The 890-nt window shown below is 63.9% G+C and overlaps 1 protein-coding gene across 1 annotated transcript; it reads left to right on the top strand.

Annotated features, from left to right (window-relative positions):
• Nucleotides 1–257: 257 nt before the first annotated feature.
• On the top strand, nt 258–876 carry VDBG_02186 (conserved hypothetical protein; the record flags this gene model as incomplete). The annotated part of the gene is made up of 2 exons (XM_003007952.1): nt 258–713; nt 772–876. The coding sequence occupies 2 exons, from the start codon at nt 258–260 to the stop codon at nt 874–876; spliced, it is 561 nt and encodes a 186-aa protein (XP_003007998.1).
• Nucleotides 877–890: the final 14 nt, after the last annotated feature.

Here is an 890-nt window from a genome sequence, read left to right as displayed (position 1 = left end):
CCGACCTCATCTACGTGCCCGGCGAAGTCTCGCTCCTCGCTGAGGTGAAACGCATCAGCCTCGACATCAAGTCGCGTGAACCAACTGTTGACCTGCTGTTCCTCTCCGCCGGCTATGCCCCGCTCGGGGGGCGCATCGGTATGATGACACCTGCCTGCCTGTCTCCTTCAACCAGGAGTCGTCCCCGTCTCCCCTCAGTCAGCTAACATGCTCCCCCCTCCTCTCTTCCAGACACGAGCGAGGGTCTCGAGATCACCATGGCCCTGCAGTACTTTGGCCGCATCCTCATGACGCTCCATCTTCTTCCCAACCTCCGCGCAGCCGCAAGCCCGCGCGTCGTCACCGTCCTCTCCGGCAACCTCCTTCACACAGCCCTCAACGTGGATGACATGACCCTCGACAAGCCCGGCGCCTGGGGCGGCATCCGCTCGCAGACCCAGGTCGGCTCCCTGACGAACCTGGCACTCGATCGCCTCGCCGCCGACCCTGCCAATGCGAGCCTGTCCATCACCCACGACTGGCCCGGCGCCGTCGACACAGGCAACGCCTACCGTCACTGGAACGGCCCCAGCCTCTGGGCGCCGCTGCCCCTGACGGCGCTGCTGAAGCCCATCTACTGGATCATGGGTTACAGCCTCGACGAAACCGGACAGCGGCACCTGTACCTCGCCACGAGTGGGGACTTTGGCGGCCGGGGGCCCAAGGTTGAGAGCGTCCATGCGGAGAGCACGAGCGTCGCCAGGGGGGAGGCCTCTACCTGCTCGACCACAGATGCGATGCCAAGTTCAAAAAGGGCCGTGTTTGAGAAGCTTAGAGACTCCGCGCAGGAGCGTGCCTGGACGAGAACCGATGGAGATACTGGAGCCCTTTCTGTGAAACTGAACGGCATC

Source organism: Verticillium alfalfae, genomic scaffold, assembly GCF_000150825.1.
Source record: "Verticillium alfalfae VaMs.102 supercont1.2 genomic scaffold, whole genome shotgun sequence".
Lineage (NCBI taxonomy): Eukaryota > Fungi > Ascomycota > Sordariomycetes > Glomerellales > Plectosphaerellaceae > Verticillium > Verticillium alfalfae.
This window is presented reverse-complemented; position numbering and strand designations above follow the sequence as displayed.